Below are 19538 nucleotides of genomic sequence, written 5' to 3'. Positions count from 1 at the left end.
GTCATGTTGAACCAACCGAGCTGCCTGTTTAAACTACTAGTACACAGCTCAGACACGCATGCATACCCAACAAAACATTCCACCAGAGGTCTCTTCACAGTCCCCAAGTCAAATCAAATCAAATCAAATTGTATTTGTCACATACACATGGTTAGCAGATGTTAATGCAAGTGTAGCGAAATGCTTGTGCTTCTAGTTCCGACAATGCAGTAATAACCAACGATTAATTTAACCTAACAATTTCACAACAACTACCTTATACACACAAGTGTAAAGGGATGAAGAATATGTACATAAACATATATGAATGAGTGATGGTACAGAACGGCATAGGCAAGATGCAGTAGATGGTATCGAGTACAGTATATACATATGAGATGAGTAATGTAGGGTATGTAACATATAAAAGTGGCATTGTTTAAAGTGGCTAGTGGTACATGTATTACATAAAGATGGCAAGATGCAGTAGATGATATAGAGTACAGTATATACATATACATATATACGTATGAGATGAGTAATGTAGGGTGTGTAAACATTATATTAAGTGAGGTTCGCCATACTGAGTCAGTATGTTGGCAGCAGCCACTCAATGTTAGTGGTGGCTGTTTAACAGTCTGATGGCCTTGAGATAGAAGCTGTTTTTCAGTCCAGAACAGACTATGGGAGGTGCACAGTACTGTACAATATAAAGCCATGAATACATGGAATGATAGTCCACATCAAGTAACTCATGCAAGCAGAAACTCTGATTTAAAAAACAGATACAAATACACCTTATGGAACACATACACAAAATATGATAACATACGCACTATGAAGACACGTACAAATGGATTTTGTGTTGTAGATATGTGGTAGTAGTGGCATGAGGGCACATACTTAATGTGCTGTGAAATCTGTTTTTTTATTGTATATAACTGTCTTCATTTTGCTGGACCCCAGGAAGAGCAGTTGCTGCCAATGGGGATCCATAATATATACAAATACAAACAGTCTAGAGACTAGTAAATGTCCTCATATTAGTTAAATAGACAGACTCAAATGTTGCAGTGTACTATCTGGTTAATCATCTCTATTGCACTCCACACTGCCCTTTCCCACCTGGACAAAAGGAACACCTACAGTTGAAGTCGGAAGTTTACATTCCCTTATGTTGGAGTCATTAAAACTTGTTTTTCAACCACTCCACAAATGTCTTGTTAAAACAAACTATAGTTTTGGCAAGTCAGTTAGGACATCTACTTTGTGCATGACACCAGTCATTTTTTCACCAATTATTTACAGACAGATGATTTCACAATTCCAGTGGGTCAGAAGTTTACATACACTAAGTTGACTGTGCCTTTAAATAGCTCGGAAAATTCCTGAAAATTAGGTCATGGCTTTAGAAGCTTCTGATTGGCTAATTGACGTAATTTTAGTCAATTGGAGGTGTACCTGTGGATGTATTTCAAGGCCTACCTTCAAACGCAGTGCCTCTCTGCTTGACGTCATGGGAAAATCAAATGAAATCAGCCAAGACCTCGGGAAAAAAATTGTGGACCTCCACAAGTCTGGTTCATCCTTGGGAGCAATTTCAAAATGCCTGAAGGTACCACGTTCATCTGTACAAACAATAGTATGCAAGTATAAACACCATGTGACCACGCAGCCGTCATGCCGCTCAGGAAGGAGACGCATTCTATATCCACAGTAAAACGAGTCCTATATCGACATAACCTGAAAGGCCTCTCAGCAAGGAAGAAGCCACTGCTCCAAAACCACCATAAAAAAGCCAGACTATGGTTTGCAACTGCACATGGGGACAAAGATCGTACTTTTTGGATAAATGTCCTCTGGTCTGATGAAACAAAAATAGAACTGTTTGGCCATAATGACCATCGTTATGTTTGGAGGAAAAAGGGGGACGCTTGCAAGCCGAAGAACACAATCCCAACCATGAAGCACGGGGGTGGCAGCATCATGTTGTACGGGTGCTTTGCTGCAGGAGGGACTGGTGCACTTCACAAAATAGATGGCATCATGAGAAAGGAAAATTATGTGGATATATTAAAGCAACATCTCAAGACATCAGTCAGGAAGTTAAAGCTTGGTCACAAATGGGTCTTCGAAATGGACAATTGCCCCAAGCATACTTCCAAAGTTGTGGCAAAATGGCTTAAGGGCAACAAAGTCAAGGTATTGGAGTGGCCATCACAAAGCCCTGACCTCAATCCTATAGAAAATTTGTGGGCAGAACTGAAAAAGTGTGTGCGAGCAAGGAGGCCTACAAACCTGACTCAGTTACACCAGCAGTCAGGAGGATTTGGCCAAAATTTACCCAACTTATTGTGGGAAGCTTGTGGAAGGCTACCCAAAATGTTTGACCCAAGTTAAACAATTTAAAAGAAATGCTACCAAATACTAATTGCGTGTATGTAAGTTTCTGACCCACTGGGAATGTGATGAAAGAAATAAAAGCTGACATAAATCATTCTCTCAACTATTATTCTGACATTTCACATTCTTCAAATAAAGTGGTGATCCTAACTGACCTAAGACAGGGAATTTTTACTGGGATTAAATGTCAGGAATTGTGAAAACTGAGTTTAAATGTATTTGGCTAAGGTGTATGTAAACTTCTGACTTCAACTGTATGTGAGAATGCTATTCATTGACTACAGCTCAGCGTTCAACACCATAGTGCCCGCAAAGCTCATCAATAAGCTAAGGACCCTGGGACTAAACACCTCCCTCTCCAACTGGATCCTGGACTTCCTGACTGGCCGCCCCCAGGGGGCAAGGGTAGGTAACAACACACCCGCCACACTGATCCTCAACACAGGGGCCTCTCAGGGGTGCGTGCTCAGTCTCCTCCTGTACTCCCTGTTCACTCATGAATGCACGGCCAGGCACGACTCCAACACGATCATTAAGTTTGCCGTTGACACAACAGTGGTAGGCCTGATCACCGACAACTACTAGACAGCCTATATAGAGGAGGTCAGAGACCTGGCCGTATGGTGCCAGGACAACAACCTCTCCCTCAACGTGAGATGATTGTGGACTACAGGAAAAAGAAGACCGAGCACGCCCCCATTCTCATCGACGGGGCTGCAGTGGAGCAGGTTCAGAGCTTCAAGTTGTCCACATCATCAACATGGTCCAAGCACACCAAGACAGTCGTGAAGAGGGCACGACAAAATCTATTCCCCCTCAGGAGACTGAAAAGATTTGTCATGGGTCCTCAGAACCTCAAAAGGTTCTACAGCTGTACTATCGAGAACATCCTGACTGGTTGCATCACTGCCTGGTATGGCAACTACTCGGCCTCCGACCGCAAGGCACTACAAAGGGTAGTGCGAATGGCCCAGTACATCACTGGGTCCAAGCTTCCTGCCATCCAGGACCTATTTTCCAGGCGGTGTCAGAGGAAGTCCCTAAAATTTGGCAAAAACTCCAACCAGCCTAGTCATAGACTGTTCTCTCTGCTACCGCACGGCAAGCAGTACTGGAGCGCCAAGTCTAGGTCCAAGAGGCTCCTAAACAGCTTCTACCCCCAAGCCATAAGACTCCTGAACATCTAATCAAATGGCTACCCAGGCTATTTGCATTGACCCCCCCCCCCCTTTTTTTACACCGCTGATACTCTCTGTTGTTATCATCTATGCATAGTCACTTTAATAACTCTACCTACATGTACATATTACCTCAACTAACCGGTGCCCCCGCACATTGACTCTGTACCGGTACCCCCCTGTATATAGTCTTGCTATTGTTATTTTACTGCTGTTCTTTAATTACTTGATACTTTTATTTCTTATTCTTATCCGTATTTTTTTAACTGCATTGTTATTTAGGCGCAAGTAAGTAAGCATTTCACTGTAAGGTCTACACCTGTTGCATTCAGCGCATGTGACTAATAAAATGAAATGTGATTTGACAATGTAAAACAAAACAAAGGAAATGTACGTGTTTTATTTAAATGGAAAGAACAGGTGGTGGGGATTTGGGTTGTGGATATATTTATTAAGCTTACAGGCTTAGCAGAGGCAGCTGCCAGCAATGTGTTTAACTTTCCATTCATACTGCCTTCGTTGGTATACCCTGGAAAACCTGGCACATATAATGATCAAATCAACATGGGGTTAAGTTCTTCGTCTACAAATTCAAAAATAAAACCACTTGATTCAAAAAAATATCAAAATGTTATTATAATCCTATAATTGTAATATAACTTGTTTCTTATATACAAATTTGTCAATATTAATGTGGTGTACATGCTGTTAATGGGTATTCTTGCATTTATAAACATCTAGACTAGAGTAACATGTTGTAAGCAATAAAAGCGTATTTATAAAGCATTTATAATAGCTTATTAATGAACATTACATTAGGTGTGTCTCTAAAACATTCAGACAGGTGTTGTCTGATTAATGGGAATTATGAGGTATACTCATGAAGGAATGAAGGCATGAAGGAAATGACTTGGAGGATTTTTGTGAAAACTAATACAGTAGCTATATGAACTAAAAATGTAATCAACTTTGAATATACATTACAAACTTTAGGCAAAACCAAAAATAACTCCATATAATGTATTTATTGAATTAATATTTTCATCAAAACAAAACACTTTACAAAGACTGTTTTTTATATCAATATACAAAAAGGAACAATTTCTTATATATTTCTGTTACATTTAGCTATATATTTTTACTCTAAAGAATAATACAAATTGAGGTTCATGATATTTCAAGCAAAGAGAGAGCATAAACCAAATTATGCATTTTGATGTAATATCACAAGTCACAACAGTTGGAGAAAAAAAATATATATACAGATAAGCAAATTATAATACATCTTATTTATGACTTGAAGAACATGTTTACAAATCTTTCAACAGACATATTTTCTGCAAATCAATGTTGGATTCTTAATTTCAACCAATGTCTGTCTGGGAGGATAGTGATGTATTTGACATTCCAGACAATCAAGAGATTCCAATGAGTGCAATCTACTTCCTACAGTTAGAATGTAATTACAAGTCAATTCAATAGTTCTTCTGGGACGGATTTCTTGTGTTGTCTTTGAGGGACTGATGGACATCTTCTGAAAATATATAAATAAAAAACAAATTAGTGCATGATATACACATACACATGCTCAGAGGTAAGAGTCATGCTAAATATCAGTCTTGGAAAACAAGGCATTGTCTTGTTCACAATATACCTTTCCATGAAAATATTCAATCACTAAACCATGTCATGCCTTGCAGATTGAGTTATAAAGAGAAACTCACTCTAACTCATCCACAGTCGAAGAGTCATCAGCACGTTGAAAACGATGGTCTTCAGGAACAGAATTCTCAGGCCCAGAATGGTCAGGGATAGGAAGTTGATCTTTGCATCTAGAAATGGAAATACCATATTGATAAATATCTTATATTATAAGTAACAAGTGCCAAATAGGGTGATGTTTTTTTTGAGACGTTTGATCATATCACAAATGAGACAGTAAATGCTCTGATATGTACCTGTGTCAAAATACCAATTTGCTTCACATTTCTCTGAACCACCTCCTGGCAAATAGAGAAAATAAATAGTTAAGTATATCATACAGTATGGTTAGTGGCAACATTTAGAATCGTCATATTAATCTACACAAGTGATGTTCACAATGAGTGCACAAATACGGTAATATGCTGTGATTTGAAACATCTGAAAGTACCTTCAATGGTACTGCAATTGTCTCTGAGGGCAACCTGGCTGTAGTAGCTGTCCCCATTCACTCTGGTGGCCTCTGTCTTGTTGAATAATTCCAAGTGCGTATTAGCATCGTGTGCGCTGAAATCTGTAGCCAGGCAAGCTGTGGTATTGCTTGAGTTCAATCTGTAGTAGGATGGGTCATGTTTCTCTCCTGTAAAACATAAAAATAAACATGTATTTAGAACTTGGGCCTCCATTTCTAAACCTTGGTTCGATTCAAAATAGTGGCATCATGACAATGCAAAGCATGTCAAATAAAGAATGATGTTACATCGGTTAACTATTTCTGAACATTTAAAAAATGAACTGATACAAATACAACTGATATTGGCCAAATGATGGTAGTTGGCTAGTCAACCAAGTTCCGATTCTACAACTCAAACCCATTATCTCTCATTTGCAAAAATGTTTAGAATAACTACTTTAGCCTTATGCTGTGAATATGCTGATTCCGCATTTCATTGAACTACCTGTAGTTACACTCCATAATGAGACCGTTATCAAGCTAGCTGTCACATTGGCTGTTCTAATGTACGCTACATTATCATTTTCGTTTTGTTTTTTTTAAGAAAAAGTGTAATCCCTTACCCAAAGATTGTCACAGACATGAACCTACCCACAAAAACCTGTTTTCGTTTCTGTAACAGATTTCTTACGGGAAAATAAACAAATCATGTTGGCGAATTATATCCCCCGAACATCAATTATATCAAACATATACTGTACACCCTTAACAAGGTCAGTGTCAGGTTTATGTCTTTAACTTCTGGCCTAGTTGTAAGGTTTCTTTATGAAGTGGCATTCAAGGTAGCTATCTCCAGTTTTTTCACTTTATCTGTTCCTATATAACCACTAGGGGCTTAACTTATAGATGCACGAACAAAAGTTAGGATATTGAACTAATCATGTATTGATTTAATGGGAGATTTTACTGAAAATTCAAGTCATTGCCCCATGATTTCAAATTAGGATTCAGACAGACATTACAAACCTTTGGTGATCTAAGCAGGAATACTTTGTTTGTAATAATACTGAATCATTTAAATCACGTAAGAGTAAGATTTTACATAGGATGTTTCAAATGTAGTACTTACTGGCCTCAATAGTGATCTTTACCGCAGTTCCAAAAACAAGTTGATTGATTCCTGTTCTAGTCACTCACAGTGCATTAGCTGTGAGCAATACCATTTATCGTTAGCTAGCTACATCAAATTAAATCTGTAGCATCATTTAAATAAAGATGAATATATACTTTCAATTTTTGATCAATTCTAAATTATATGTAAATATGTTCAATTCACTGAATGTACATATGAGGTAGTTTAGTATTTCAAGTAATGGCTATTTTTTTGGCAAGATTGCAATTGACAATATGTGTCATTTTAGCCAGTGTGCAATATGTTTATAATGTTTCTCTGAAGTACTGTACTGTAATCTACTGTTACACCATTTTCAGATTACTTTGAGATTTTGAAATACTTTTTACTCAAAACTAATAGCTTACAAATTGGATAAGATCTGGCATTTTAAACGTACTTGTCATAATGAAAATGTTGGTTCCTGAACCAAATGTGATCTTCTGATACTCATTCACACAATAACTTATTCTCATACAAAAACATAAAAGTATGGAAGGTGAAACCAATTTGTTAAAATGGTGTGTTTTGTAATTATATGTATTGTAATTCTTATAATAACGATGAGGTGTAAATGTCTACCAATAATCATTATAGATACTACAGCCCTACTTCACAGATATAGTAGCAAGTTAAATGTAAAATGTTACCAAGTTACCAATACATCATTTTTAAGATATATTTTCTATAATATTTATTGCTGCTACTACTATCGTAGACACATTATAAACTTACTTGAATGCACAATTAGTTGGATGCCATTTCCAAATGATATTTTGAATCCACTTGTCACACAGACATTGGCCTCATTACAAAAACAAACAACTAGATTTTACTTAAGATTGTATGTACAGTTTCCTCTTAGAATTTGCAAAGTTCAGAGATTTAGCATTTCAAGACTGAGGTTCTCACATTACTGATTTAGTATCTGTCAAAATAAGTTTAGATCTGCTCAGACTTCATGTATAGTTTCACACATCCTTAATTGGCTATCAATAACATGATACAATTCATTTGAGTCAGATGCATGTTGGTTAATGATAAGCGGCCTACATGAATAGCTGAATTGTTAATGGAGTTATAGAAATGTGTTGCTTACAATGTTGTATAGTGTATAGTCTCTGATAAAATATCAAATATGAATTGTTTAAAGAATGTTGTACAAATGTAAATAGTATTACATAATACTATGAAGATATTGCACTTACTCGACAGAACAACACATTTTGTTCCACGTCCAAAAATGATTTTGTTGAAGTTGTTATTCACACAATGATATGTCCGATTGCAGAAACAACCCAACAATATTTTGTTTACCCCACAACAAGTTACTGCCTTTATTGAAATACCGAATAATAGTAAAGTATTACTAGTAAATGGACTTACTTGAATCAATTATTAATTTTGTTCCGGTCCCAAAGGTTACTTTGTCATATCCAGAATTCACACAACACTTTTCCCCATTACATAAACCCCCCTCTAACATGTGAATGAAACAGCTTTTCCCATGAAAGAACTCCTGGGCTCTGCCATTCTCATTCATTCAGATGAAGTTGTTGACTAATTGATTCATTAATCGTTCAAGGTTTGAATATTTCTGTTCACAATCAAAGACTTAAAGGCTTTGTTCTCACCCACAATTACATTTTTGAACTCATGACCTGTACGCAATAGTTCTTAACTTCTTATAATGTCATTGTACTCTAATAGTTTAATTTGGTCATTTTAACAAGTTTTGATCTTTATCTTATTTTCTATCTTACTATTCATTTAACCTATAATGAATCAATTAAATGCAGAGTATTTCAAATAAAGAATTATGTTACATCAATTAAAGGTCCATTGCAGCCGTTTTTATCTCGATATCAAATAACCTCTGGGTAACAATTAAGAATGTTAAAGTGGTCAAAAAGAAAAAGAAATCTGGGAGTGTTCTGAGTCGGGAGGGGAAAACTGAAAACTGTCTGTTATTGGTGGAGAGGTTTGGAACTTTCTTTCTTATTGGTCTTTTAACTAATTTACCGCCTGGTGATGTCACCAATCAGGCCAAAACTCCATCCCACCAAAACAGGCTGGAATTTCAGGCGGTCTTTTCAAACTGCTCTTACAACTTGTTCCTCTGATATTGGAAATACAAAACTTTGGAATTCTAAGCAAGGAGTACTTTGATTGCCATTTGTAATAATACTGGGCCAGTAAAATCACCTAAAATTAAGGCTTTACATAGGATGTTTCAAATATAGTATATACTGATCTTTATTCCTGCTCCAAAAATAAAGTTGATTGATTCCTGTTCCACTAACACAGTGCATTAACTGTGAGCAATAACCATTTATTTAGCTAACTACATCAAATGAAAACTGTAGTAGAAATAGAATATAGAGATTCACAGATTTTACGTATAAAATAGTTATAAAAATAATAATATTTTTAAGTATTGCGATTGAGATCGAGAATATCTATTTGCGAGCTTAAATCTTTTGACAATGACACTGTCATAACAAAACATGTAAAGTTATATTATTGCAAATGTAATACTTATTTTAATAAACACTTACGTGACAGGACAACAACTTCTGTTCCAGATCCAAATATGGTTTTGAAGTTGTTGTTATTCACACAATGATAGGTCAGGTTATAAAAACCTGACCCCAAAAAGCCCGGCAAAGAATTTATTAGAAATCTAATGTTTTGAAGATCTACTTATTAGATATGCTCTAGAGAAGAACATTGTATAATTAAAAGCATATTAATATATCATTATGTCATAATTAGAATTAGCAATTTTAAAAGAGATTTCACATTTCATTATCAGCAACATGATAACATTGATTTGGGTCTGAAATGTATTGGTGAATGGTAGGTGGCCAACATGAATAGTTGAATTGCAATAGATTCAGTTATAGAAATGTGTTGGTAACAATGATGTGTGTAGTGTACTGATATCTAGTTATATACTATCAAATATGAATCTGGTAAAACAATACAGTACAAACGGATCTAGTATTACTTACTACTATGTAGATATAGTACTTACTTGAAAAGACAAGTTTTGTTCCAGACAGCAAGTTTTGTTCAATTATCAATTTTGTGACACTGACAAAGGTTATTATGCCATATCCAATATTTTGCCCCATTGCAAAACCTTCCTTAACAACATCAATGGGATAACTTTCCCCATGAAAACATGGGTTCTCACATTCTCAAAATGTACGAGGTAGTTCACAAATGTACGAGGAAGTTCACAAAATTGTTAAGCAATATTTAACACTTTGAAGTAGTATTGAAGATTTGTGTTCATACTAAAATATGTAAAGGCTTGGTCCTAACATACAATTGATGTTTTAAACCTGTCAAGTGTAACAAACAGTTGCTATTTTGTCAAAATATTCCATTATATGTTTTACTTCATAATTTCAACATGTATTTTATTAAAATTTGGAAATCTCTATATTCACTATCATTTTAACCTAATGGATCAATTAAGAGTCAAACGACTAACGTGAAAATCCTAACCCACAATCTATTGAACCTAATAAAATGTTTGAACAAAGTAATTTTTTTTAGTTATTCATCAACTTACTTGCTTGTATAATTAGTTGGGTTCCAACTCCAAATGTTATCTTATATCCAGTATTCACACAGCCAATGGCCTCATTACAAGAACCCTACCTGTTAACATGATTTGACTGACCATTTGATTATAGGCCTACAATAAGATTTATTTTCCATATCAATTTTGGCAAGATTGTCAAAACTCTCACCGCTTCACTTATTTCTGATAAGGGTAATTACATTTTAACCTGGCTGAAAAATAAATTGTGTCCTGCCGAAAGTAGATTTTGTTCCATCCATCATTCATCCATAATTTGAAAATGTGAATACCCAATGCATCTTAACAAGTAAACCCAATAAAGGTTTGTTGCTGCTGTCAAATCAATATATATATATAAAAAAATACTCACTTGTTTCAATTATCAATTTAGTTCCTGCTCCAAATATGACTTTCCGGTTGTTAGTATTCACACATTGTATTAGTACTCAACAATAACCTACTCCACAACCTGCTCCAGGTTGGAATTGTGTGATGGCTTATATAACATATATAAATGCATCTACAGAATAATGTCCATGTAAATGGGTACTAAATGTATTTTAAAAATGTGTTTGGACAGTAGAGTAAATATATTTGATCACTATCCTATTTTGTTTGTCAATTTGTTTAGAAATATTAATTCAAGAAACAATTTCTTAACAGACCTCATCCACCGTATTACATTAGAAAACAAGGAATTAAATGTTCATTGTTTTGATTTGAAAGACTGCCTGTTTTATAGAGTGTAATAATGTTGAATGTTTTTGTAACAAACAAGCCTTTTTGAATGCATTTTTTAATGTACTTATATATTTTTTTAATACTTACTGGAATAAACTGTCATCTTTGTGCCAAGTCCAAATATAAGTTTGTTGCCTCCATAAGTCACACTGTGTTGCATCTCTTAACAATTACTGCCCCAAGTTAGTGTATTTTCTAATTTAAACAAAATGTACTACAAATGAGTTCACATTAGTGATTTACAAATTATAGTACAAAATAATAGTTGTTTGGTTGGATTATTTTCAAATATTTCTTCCTTTTTTTGAGTGGATGCAAATGCTATCAACATGTGTTATACTAGTGGGATATTATTTATTATTATTTTTGACAAGACAAGGTAAATATAACCATCTCCCCCAATTTAGTGTGACTTTCCACAGAATGAAAAACTTTGACTTGGACATTGATTTGGAAACAATGGTTGTATTTGATTCCAATTTTCCGAAATGTGAAATGGTGAGTGAAATTAAGTTCCTTACTAGATTGTATTGACAGTGTGGTTCCCCTACCAAAGATCAGTCTTCGTGTCCCATCATTCACACAGTAACATATGACATAACAGAAACACTGATTCACTATAGGGGTTGGGACCACTCATCCATGTCTAACTTTAAGAAACGTTTGTCATGTGGGATACTGCTTTTAATCAAACTAATTTGGATCATTGATATTTTCCCTTCAAACACAATGAGTCCACTTAACACTGCCATAAATCATCACCCTGAAGTATTACGTCATCTGTGATTAACAGAATCAACAAAGGTCAGGAATTACTCCATGGTTTCAATGATCAATTGAATTCCTTTTCCAAAAATGACCTTCCTCAGTCCAGAGTCAGTCCCACAATGTTTGGGCCTTAACCAAAAATGATTTTTTTGCAGCATGCATACTGTAATAAAGCTTCAATTGCTTCAGTAAAGTTATGTATATAAAAACGAAGTCTCTGGGTGAAACCAATTAGACATTGAATCACTTCAGTCTACGTCCAATATTTGTTTAGAAGGTTGACAATTAAAATATTGTTGGTTGATTGAGCTACAGTATAATTATTTTTCAAAACTTGAGATCAACCTAGTAAATCAACAAATCTGAACCCCACATTGTCTCTTACTTGTCTCTACAGATAGTGATGTTCCACTCCCAAAGATTAATTTTCCCACTCCAACATTCACACACTAACAACAGGCTCAACAAAAACGATCACAGAGAGACCAGAGTCACCATGGAGTGACCACTCTTAATGGTGTAATTGATACTGACAACCATTCTTAAAACGCAAACCATGTATGATGATCTACACCACTATCTTGTTTATGCACTTACTTGAATTGACCGTCAACATTGTCCCATGCCCAAACACAACTCTGTTGACTCCGACAGTCACACAATGTTTGATATCTAAGCAAATACATGATTAGGATTTTAGACTGTCAGAATTCGTGAATTTAGTATATATTTTAAATTACACTAAACTATCAACTGGTGTCTCAGATATAATTTTAACATCCACCCTTTGCAATTGCCTATTTAATACAAGGCGTACGTTTCTTTATCTAGCTTCATCAAAGAAAACTGTAGTAAAATGTAATAAAGAGATTTTCAAAGATTTAACATATAAAATAGTTTTGTATCTAAAAAAGTATAATATTGTGAAGTGGTGCGATTGCAAAACGACGATATTTATTTAAATGTTTAAATCTATTGACAACGACACTGTAGTCTGATGAAATGTCATATCAAACTAAACATATTAAGGTTTATTACTTAAAATGCTATACTTATTTTAATATACACTTACTTGACAGCACAACAAGTTTTGTACCAAATCCAAATATGATTTTGATATTGTTGGTATGTCAGGTTGCAAAAAATTAAATACTTAACTGCAACTTGATATTTTAAAGATCTACTTACAAGATATGTTCTACAGAAGAAAATTTGCGAATTACACTAATATTAATATAATAATTGTATTATTTGCAAAGTTCAGAGATATTTAGCGTTAGTATTTGTCAAAACAACTTTAGATCTATTCTGTCAGACTTCATGTATACATTTCATGTATACTTTTCATGTATACTTTCTCTGTGACTTCAAGGTATAACTATCAGGAACATGATAATATTGATTTGGGTCTGATGCATATTGGTTAATGGTTGGAGGTCTACATGAATAGTTAAATTGTTCATTGATATATACAGATGTTGCTTACAATGCTGTACAGTGTGTAGTCTACTGATATCTAGTGATATAATATCAAACATGAATGGGTTTAGACAGCACAAATATACAGTAACAAGTATTACTTATTGCTATGTTGATATTGCACTTACTCGACAAGACAACAACTTTTGTTCCAGATCCGAATGTTATTTTGTTTAAGTTGTTATTCACACAATGAGATCTCTGGTTGCAAAAACAACCCAACAATGATAGCTGTTTAATGGAAATTCCAAACTGAAAATAGATGATTTAATAATCTAGTAGTTTAGAGATGTGAACTAGAAATAATCACCTCATTCGATCAATAGTTATGATTAATCTTCTAATAGTTTTTTCAACTGGATTTGGTAACACTTCTGTAGTAGCAATGTAATTGCACTAGTAACAGAATATCATTAACATGTTGTTAAATAGTAATTTAGTGATTACTTTATAATTGCATAGTAAGAGTAACACAGTTATCCCACAATAAAGAACTGCCTTTATTGAAATATCGCATCTTGAAATATAAAATAGTATTTCTAGTCAATTAAATTAACTTACTTGAATCTATTATCAATTTTGTGCCACTCCCAAATGTTATTTTGCCATATCCAGAATTCACACAACACTTTGCCCCATTGCATAAACCTTCCTTAACAACACCAATGGGATAATGTTTCCCATAAAAACACATTCTCAAAGATGTAGAAATGCTGTATGAGGTGGTTCACTAACTTAGTAAGCAATGTTTTACACTTAAAAGTAGTAATGAATATTTGTGTTCATACTCAAAGACAAAAAGGCTAATTCCATTATATGTTTTACTTTGTCATTTTAGCATGTATTTTTCTTATAATTTGGAGATCTCTATTTTCCCTATCCTTTTAGCCTAATGCATTCATTAAGAGAAACAGTTCATGTGAAAATACTAAATCACAATTTATTGAACCTTATAAAATGTTTGAAACAAGTAAATTTGCATACTTTTTCAGCAACTTACTTGCTTGTATAATTAGTTGGGTTCCGAATCCAAATATGATTTTATTTCCAGTATTCACACAGGCAATGGCCTCATGACAAAAACCTTACCTGTTGACATGATTTGATCATAGGCCTACAGTAAGATTTATTTTCCATATATATTTTATCAAGATTGTCAATAGTCTCACTGCTTCATTTATTTCTGATAAATGTCATACAATTTTAACCTGGCTGAACAAGTTCCCAGCCCAAAGAAGACTTTGTTCCATCTATCATTCACATAATTTGAAAATGTGAAAACCAAATGCATCATAACAAATAAACCAACAATTTTTTTTAGCTGCTGTCAAATTATACTTATTTGAAAAATACTCACTTGATTCAATTATCAATTTAGTTCCTGCTCCAAATATTACTTTCCAGTTATTAACATTCACACATTGAATTAGTATTCAACAATAACTTACTCCACAGTTTACTCCAGGTCATAATTGTAAAATAGTTTATCGAACATCAATAAATGCATCTATAGAATAATTTCCAGATAAATAGTTACTAAAAGTATTATACTAAATTTGCTTGGACAATGGGTAAAAATATCAGATCACTATCCTATTTTGTTTGTCAATTACAACCTGGCTGAATAATAACCTTTATGCCCACACCAAATTAGATTTTGTTCCATCCATTGTTCACATAATTTGAAAGTTTACATCCCAGCTGCATCACAACAAATGAACCAACAAAAGGTTTGTTGTTGCTGACAAATTCATATTATTAGAAAAAATACTCACTTGTTTCAATTATCAATTTAGTTCCTGCTCCAAATATGACTTTGCGGTTGTTAGCATTCACACATTGTATTAGTACTCAACAATAACGTACTCCACAACCTACTCCAGGTTATAATTGTGTGATAGTTCAGATCACTATTCTATTTTGTTTGACAATTTTTTTAAACATATTTAATGAAAAGTTTTATTTCTTAACAGATATAATTCTTTGTATCGCTTTAGAGAGCAATGAATTGAGGGTTGATTGTTTTGATTCTTACTTTCCCCTGATTATATATCTCCTTTAGAAGATTTTGAGATTGCATGCTTTCTAGAGTGTCTATGAAGACATTTACATCAACCATATGTAAATACTATTATCCTAAATGTTTACGTAACAAACATGGCTTTTAAGAATCAACAGCCTCTTTGCGAAAGAGGTGAAAGATAGTCTTACTAGATTCTACATTTAGTTGTGTTCCACCTCCAAAGATCAGCTTCCATGTTCCATCATTCACACAGTAAGTATGGCCAATCAAAAAAACTCTGACACCTTTGTGCATTTTAACATTCCATTTTTGTATATCTTTTGATGTTCAGTTGATTCTATTTGGAATACTTACTGGAATAAACCGTAATCTTTGTGCCAAATCAAATTATACATTTGTTGGCTTCATAAGTCACACAATGTTGCATCTCCAAGCAATTACTGGTTCAAGTTATTATGTAATTTAAACTAAATGTATCACAAGGATTAGTGACTTACTATTTGTAGTAGTTTGGTTGGAATATTGTCCAATTAAGAGTACATTGATCCATCTTTGGGTGTCTAGACTTTAAACATATAAAACATACATGTTGCTAGTGGGATAATATAATTGGTGATATTTGTGACAAGACAAAGCATATCAAAGATATTATGTGTATAATCAGCTAGAAGCACTCACTTGTCTCAATGACTAGTTTAGTTCCAGATCCAAAGAGGACTTTCTGGAATCCAGACGCAGTCACACAATACAACAAGCCTGACCAATAACCATCTTCCCCAATTTAGTAATCAGTTAACAACACATGACTTGTCACAGAATCAACATTTTTGAGTTGGACATGGATTTGGGACGCATGGTTGTATTTGATTCCTATTTCAAGGAAAATGTCAAATTCCACTAAATATAGATGTACATGGACTTCGAACCAGTGTTTCTTATAAATAAACATTTCCATAAATTTGAAATACATGACATTTGTCTCCTTACTAGATTGTATTGACAGTGTTGTTCCAGTTCCAAAGTTCAACCCTCGAGTTCCATCATTCACACAGTAACATATGGCATAACAGAAACACTGTTTCGCAATGTTTGGGGTTGGTACACGCATCAATGTTTTAATTGTAAGATAACGCAGTCATTTTTTAATGGATTTTTTAAACAAACTTATTTGATGACTTTGCTCACTCTTGATTAAAGTACATCTCTGGTGTCTCAGCAATTGTTGGCACCAGACATGTATTATGACATTCAACAGAATGTTGATTTCCACAATCTACAGTTGCGCTACGGTCAATGCGATCAAGCTAGTAAATCAATTAATCCTAATACCTACACCTAGATTTGATGTCTTACTTGTCTCTACAAATAGTCATGTTCCACTCCCAAAGATGAGCTTACCCACTCTAAAAATAGTTCAACAAAAACAATAACAGAGACCAGAGTCACCATGGAGCGAGACTACTCTTAATGGAGTTATTGATAATTGATAGCTTATTTTTTTGTGCAAATACTGACAGTCATTCATAAAATGCAATACGTTTATGATAATCCACATCACTATCTCGTTTATGCACTTACTTGGATTGACCGTCAACTTTGTTCCCTGCCCAAACACAACTCTGACCCCAACAGTCACACAGTGTTTGTTATATAAGAAAATACATGATTAGGATTTTCAAATGACACTCAACTTGTAATTGCCTATTTAATGCTTCAGTTGTCTTACGCAATCCTACTGTAAGTCTTTCAAATCAAAGCCACATCCACTAAATTACATTTCAACATGGTTTCTTACTTGTTTCTACAAACAATGATGTTCCACTGCCAAAGATGATCTTTCCTCCTCCAACATTCACACACTAAAAACAGGCTGAGCAAAAACTATCACTGTAAATGTTTTAGCTAGTTGAACTTGACTTAATGTTAAGTTGGATGAACTTGTATATTATAATGTCACTAGTACTTTATGACCTAGTTTTGTCAACTTAACTTGGTTCTCAGAATTGACAACTTAAACATTTGGACAGCCAGATAACTTCTGTTTTTACGTTGAAGCAATGCAGTTTTTACAGTGAAGATTACCAGATGCTACATATGAGTAGTTAGTGAGGTTATGGATATATGAGATAGAGTATTAATATCTGTTTTAAGCACATATTATAAATTGGCAGCTAAAATATGTGACAATGTTTAGTTTGTGCATTTGTATGTGAATTGTCAGTCAACTTTGTTCCATTTCTCAAACACTACATTAATATTGAAATAAATGAACTTACTTGAGTCAACTATTAATGTTGTGCCTGATCCAAAGATGAGTTTTAGGCCATCAGTAGTCCCACAACTAGAACCCAAATTACATAAACCTTTTGACAAAAGACTAGTTAATCTTGTTTCATATACTGTGGTTCTGTTCATTCTGTTCATTCAGCTTTACTCCTTGACCGAATATGAGTTTGTTCGCAATATCAGTTTGCATACATTGACTTTGTTTACGTTAGAGCACAACACTATGGGACTCATTCAAAAATTGAATTAACCTGGATCATTCAATAGCCATGTATTTATCTTAACTTAACATTCTTGTGATCTGTTGAATCTAGTACAATATTTAGACACTGATTATTGGCACAAGGAACTTTGTTTTTACTTACTGGATTGAATTATTAATCTTGTGCCTGTCCCAAAGACAATCTTGTAACCACCTCCAGTAGTCACACAGTATGAATCCATATTACATAAACTGTACAGGCTCTATGTTGACAAGTTAGAGTCAATTTGACCAATTCGGGAGATGTAATAAGTAAGTTACAATCCAATAATTTAGAAGGGACATTAGTTTTCAATTTTGATTTTTCAACTCTTGATATGGAATTTTATTTTAGTACCTCAATTGCCCGAAATGAAATGGGCCCCACATCTGATTCTGGTTACTCATAGTTTAAATAAAAACAGAGCACAGTATCAATTGGCTCAAAAAAATAACAGGTGTAACAGCTGAAGTACCATGTAACAACATGTTACTACACTGTAATAGGTGTCTGCCTGTGTAAATACTATGTAAATAGGCCACCTTTAAAATATATATATATATATTTTAATGAACTTACTTGGGTAAACTTTTAATTTTGTGCCTGTCCCAAAGAAGATTTTGTTGAATCCATCAGCAGTCACACAACATGAACCCACATCACATAAACTTTTTAGCAAAATACTAGTTGATCTTCTAAGGCTAAGAGCATTTCACTGAAAAATACACTAAAACTCTTTACACAGTTTAGATTATTTGTTTATGAACTTACTCAAATCAGCAGTAAATGTTGTGCCTGTTCCAAATAGGATTTTGTTGAATCACTGTGAAACAGACTGTACATGGTAACACTGTGTGGATCAGTTTGACATGATTTTATACACATTGGGTCACTTTGAAATTGGCTCTTTAAGATATGGATTTGACATCAATTGTATATTCATCCATATTGCCTCATATTTGTCCTATGTGCCTCCTTTTTGCCTTGAACAACAACTAAGAATGACCTTTTCTGACACAGATCTTTTCTGTCATCTTCAACAACATGTCATTTTAAGTATAAAGCTAGAACTACAAGTAACTGTCATCTCATCTAAGTCATGTTAAACTTTCAATCAATAGGCTATGTTGATACGATACCATACAGCAGGCTATTTTACGGTACTTCACCTCAGTTCAGACTAACCTCCTAAATGGATTTAAATTGAAAATGAACTTACTTGAGTTCACTATTAATTTTGTGCCTGTCCCAAAGATGATTTTGAATCCATTCGTATTCACACAACAAGAACCCACATTACATAAACCTCTTAGCAAAAACAATGTTCTCATCTGCTAGGGAATTGATTTATTCACTGAAACAATACCTTGTATATAGTCAGTTACAACTATGTGGATCACTCAACAAAGTTTTATTTTGGTACCATTTTTAAAGACTGATTTTACACTTTTGGATCACTTTTCAAATCTGAATGTCTTTTGCATTTCAATTAATTACCTAATGATGTGATTTGTCCAA

At 34.2% G+C, this 19538-nt stretch overlaps 1 gene segment (V, D, J or C); it reads right to left on the bottom strand.

Annotated features, from left to right (window-relative positions):
* Positions 1-4566: 4566 nt before the first annotated feature.
* Positions 4567-19538, bottom strand: part of LOC129814131 (T-cell receptor alpha chain constant-like) — a 43062-nt gene continuing 28090 nt past the window's right edge. The window contains 4 exon segments of the C gene segment in view: positions 4567-5094; positions 5285-5392; positions 5519-5563; positions 5713-5901. Coding sequence covers positions 5286-5392; positions 5519-5563; positions 5713-5901 — 341 coding nt within the window.

The sequence above is a fragment of the Salvelinus fontinalis genome, chromosome 17 (assembly GCF_029448725.1).
Source record: "Salvelinus fontinalis isolate EN_2023a chromosome 17, ASM2944872v1, whole genome shotgun sequence".
Classification (NCBI taxonomy): domain Eukaryota; kingdom Metazoa; phylum Chordata; class Actinopteri; order Salmoniformes; family Salmonidae; genus Salvelinus; species Salvelinus fontinalis.
Note: the sequence above shows the minus strand (reverse complement) of the source record. Positions and strands in the feature narration are given on the sequence as shown.